Source organism: Musca domestica, unplaced genomic scaffold (assembly GCF_030504385.1).
Source record: "Musca domestica strain aabys unplaced genomic scaffold, Musca_domestica.polishedcontigs.V.1.1 246, whole genome shotgun sequence".
NCBI lineage: Eukaryota > Metazoa > Arthropoda > Insecta > Diptera > Muscidae > Musca > Musca domestica.
This window is the reverse complement of record NW_026712274.1, coordinates 400,828-404,615: the sequence shown is the minus strand read 5'-3', so window position 1 is coordinate 404,615 and position 3,788 is coordinate 400,828. Positions and strand designations below refer to the sequence as shown.

Below are 3,788 nucleotides of genomic sequence, written 5' to 3'. Positions count from 1 at the left end.
TCGGATGTACCGATATCCATCCAATTTGGACCAATATTACACATATTGCGCGCAATTAAATTGAAATCGGACAAAGATATCTATGGGATCTATATCCAAATTTGGACACCAATTCCAATAGGATTTGTCCTTGGCTCAATGAAATGATTTGTGGAAAATTTAATCCCAGTCGGACAATGAATGCAACCTGTACTTTTTTTATAGAAATACATTCGACTGAAAAAGTGATTCTATGAAGATCATTAAAATGGAACTATGGGTCTATCTCGCTTTCTTCCCTGACCACAGTGTGGTGTAGGGTCAAAACAACCTTGTAAGTCGTTCATATTCTATGGATCTTATATTAAGCGATTATTGGGGAAATTATAAGTACGACTCCTGTAGATAAAAGATCTTCCACATTTTTTTATAACTTAAAGACATCTTCGATTAGCCGAGAATATTATTTAGGTACTCTATAGTTGCATAGCCCTTTGTGGATCGTCCATACTCTAAAAGTCTTCTAAAGGTAGAACCTCTTCTTAGTAAAAACTATCCTTTGATAGAATAACTTTTTGGGGGTATTCAATCAATAAAATACCATTAATCGCTCCTCAAAGTCTTGTAGGTGATCTCCAGTTAAGAGATCTTAAATGTGTGTTAAATATGCCTTCCAGAGGCCTTCCATACATGAACAACTACATTTTAAGGGGTCTAGAAGTTCTTCAATAATTTTTCGAAATTTTCACTTTCTATAGACAGGGGCTTTTTCAAATGTAATGTCCTTTTGTAGATGTATTGTAGTTAGATCTTCTGTAGAGTATTTTCAAGCAGAATAACTATTGTACATAGACTGAAGGCTTGATAGGAACAATAATTCAATCAAATTCCGAATCGAAATAATTAAATTTATTGCAAAGATATCCAAGTTTCTGTGCAATAGGAAAACGTCCCTAGCTCAACGAGCTGCATAACTAACACGTATTTTCCTTTTTTAGCCCATTCAAAATTTGAAAGACTTTAGAGAAATATTTCTAGAACTTTTATGTGTCTATAGACCTTCTAATATGAAAATATGAATTGGAAAACATTTTCTATATAAATTTTTCCATTTGAAATTTTTCTCCTTTATAAATATTTTCATTTCAGGTAGAGCTAAGAAGAGATTTTTACCAAAAGATAATCCGCGATGCAAAATAAATAAATTTGTACAACTTTTCATAAAAACAAATGTATATCAAATTCCGAATCACTACCCTAAATCTTGACATCTAGTGGGTCAAGGTTCTGTACCTACACAGGTTGGTCACCTTGACTGGTTTAAATATAGCCAAAACGAAACTTGGAACGAAAAAAAAAAAAAAAAACAGAAAAATATATCAAAACAAAACGACTACAAAACAATGCAACAGAGAAAAAAATCGGAAAAACTTTCCACGACAACAGAAATAAAAATCAATTAAAAATAAGAAAATATATTTTTATATTTTATTTCTTTGACATTTATTGAATTCGTTTTATTGTTTTGAATTCTAGCCAACCAATTCGAAAGAATAAAAAAAGTTATATACATGAAAAAAAATAAAAATAATAAAATATTCATATAAATGTATTTATATATATTTATCTATATATCATATTTATTTTGTATTTATAAAATTTTATTGGGCCGAAAAATAAAATACTTTGGATTTACTTAAGAACAAACTAGTCTCTCTTCTATCGATCTAAGAGATGTTATGTACAAATGTATGTGTGCATGTGTGTGTAAACAAGTGCATTGTCTCATTAATATACAGTAATTATTGTATAAATGTCATCATACTGATATTTTTGATACTCTACGAATTTCCACTATTTTGGCATTTTTGTTCATTATTTTTTATTCTTTCTTTTTCGATTCTTATTCTGGGACTTGCTGCCACCTTCAAGAAATCGTTTTTGTGTTTTCTTTCTTTTCTTCTTTCATTTTGTTTTGCTTACAAACGACAAATTTTTTGTTGTCGCTGTATAACAGTTTGCCTACAAATTGTTATACATGACAATAAGAACAACAATGATATTGTCATAATTGACATAATTGTGCCTTGGGCCATGTGTGTCTTTCACCAGGAAAGTTGTCTAGCCTTACAATCTTACAAAAATAAAATCAAGTCTCTTTCATGCTCTCCAGCTCTCTGCCAGCAGCGAGTTCACTGCGTCGGCGTATCCACAATGACCAGACTTTCGATTTCTCTGTCGAAATTGTCATCACAGGTGGCCAACCAGTCCAAGACACGCTTGCGCACTGCATTCTGATCGACAGGACTATGGTCCAGACCATAGGTGGACATCATGCGCCGCAGACGTTGTTTGTTGTCATCTTCCTGAGATTTACGCGCCTCCCTTTGGTTGAGATAAATGCAGGAATCCTGATCCGGTGTGGGAGCCACAAGAATGGCAGACTTGGATGTGGCCACACGGCATTCGACCCAGCGATCTTTCATGTATTTCGTAACCTCTGTGACCTTGCAACGATCTTCCGGATCATGGGACAAATATTTGCGGAAACAACGCATCAAACGCGGTGAGAATCTACGGAAGTTGTCGGGAATCTTGGTGGTCTTTCTTTGTTCGTACTTCATGAAGTTGCAATAGTTGGCATCCTTCACCCAGTTGGCTGCATTCCACGGAGGACTGCCGGTCAAAATGTGATACAGCAGAATACCAAACTGCCACGAGTCACTGCAGGGCAGACAATGGAATCTCTCATTTTTGACAATCTCCAATATTTCGGGCGGCACAAAACTGGTCCAGGTATGTTTCACTTTATGTACCAAAGTACCCTTCTTGGTGGTGGCACCAAAATCACACAGCTTGACCCGTGAAAAATCGGGAGTGAATACCAAAACATTTTCCAATTTCAGATCCCGGTGCACCAAATTTTTGGAGTGCATAAAGGACAGGGCGGAACTTAGCTGTTCGGTAATGGTCTTGGCGGCATTCTCATGTAAACCGTTTGGCCCAAGGTTCGAGGCCAAGTCACCATAGGGTGCATGTTCCATGGCAAAGACATAATAATCCTTCGTCTGGAAGGCCACATTATAGGCACTCAGGATATTCCTTTGGTGTGACAGTTCATAGTTGAAGTGGAACTCTTTTTGAAACTCTTGAATGGTGGTCAGTTCGGCATGTACGGCTTTCAGCACCACCTTGGTCTGGGTGGGTCGGTGTGTGGTCAACAGGATCTTGGCAAAGCAACCCTCGGCCAACACCTTCTCGATATTGTATTGATCGGTAAACGACATCAGAGGCAAGTCTATGTCACGAATGATGTGAATCAAGCCACTGTCATCCTTGTCCGGCTTGCGATAAATGCTGCTGCGGCGACTGACCGATGCATTGGAGTTGGGCACTTCCAACTTCATGCTGGTGCTGGTCGGTGTCTGTGGCGAGTTGCAGCGATTGTTGTTCGTACAGGTGCTGCTGTTGTTGTTGCTGTTGCGTGAATTTGTGCTGCCTCCATCGCCGGCTCGAGATCTCCTCAAACGGAATGAAAATGAGCGTTTTTCTAGAAAAACCAAATGGAAATCACACAATTAGTATGTTTAGTTGTCAAGTGTAAAGGCGGGCGAGAGAGAGAGAGTGCGAGTGCGGTGGGTGAGTGAGTGCAAGCGTGTGTGTGAGTGTGTGAATGATAATGTTCATCATCATCGTCATGTTTATGATCACGCCTTTTTTAGTTTTGTCGGCGTTTTTTTCGCTTTTTAATTAAGTGCTAGTCAACGGCAAAAAATTATGACCAATTTAAAAAAAATCAGTTTTCCAAA

At 37.6% G+C, this 3,788-nt stretch overlaps 1 protein-coding gene across 1 annotated transcript; it reads right to left on the bottom strand.

The window, feature by feature from the left end:
* Window positions 1–1,455: 1,455 nt before the first annotated feature.
* LOC131800542 (serine/threonine-protein kinase meng-po-like) lies at window positions 1,456–3,536 on the bottom strand (the record flags this gene model as incomplete). Its single annotated transcript, XM_059123443.1, has 1 exon — window positions 1,456–3,536. A coding segment is annotated over one exon (1,365 nt), but the record flags the coding sequence as incomplete, so codon positions are not given.
* Between the last annotated feature and the right edge of the window lie 252 nt (window positions 3,537–3,788).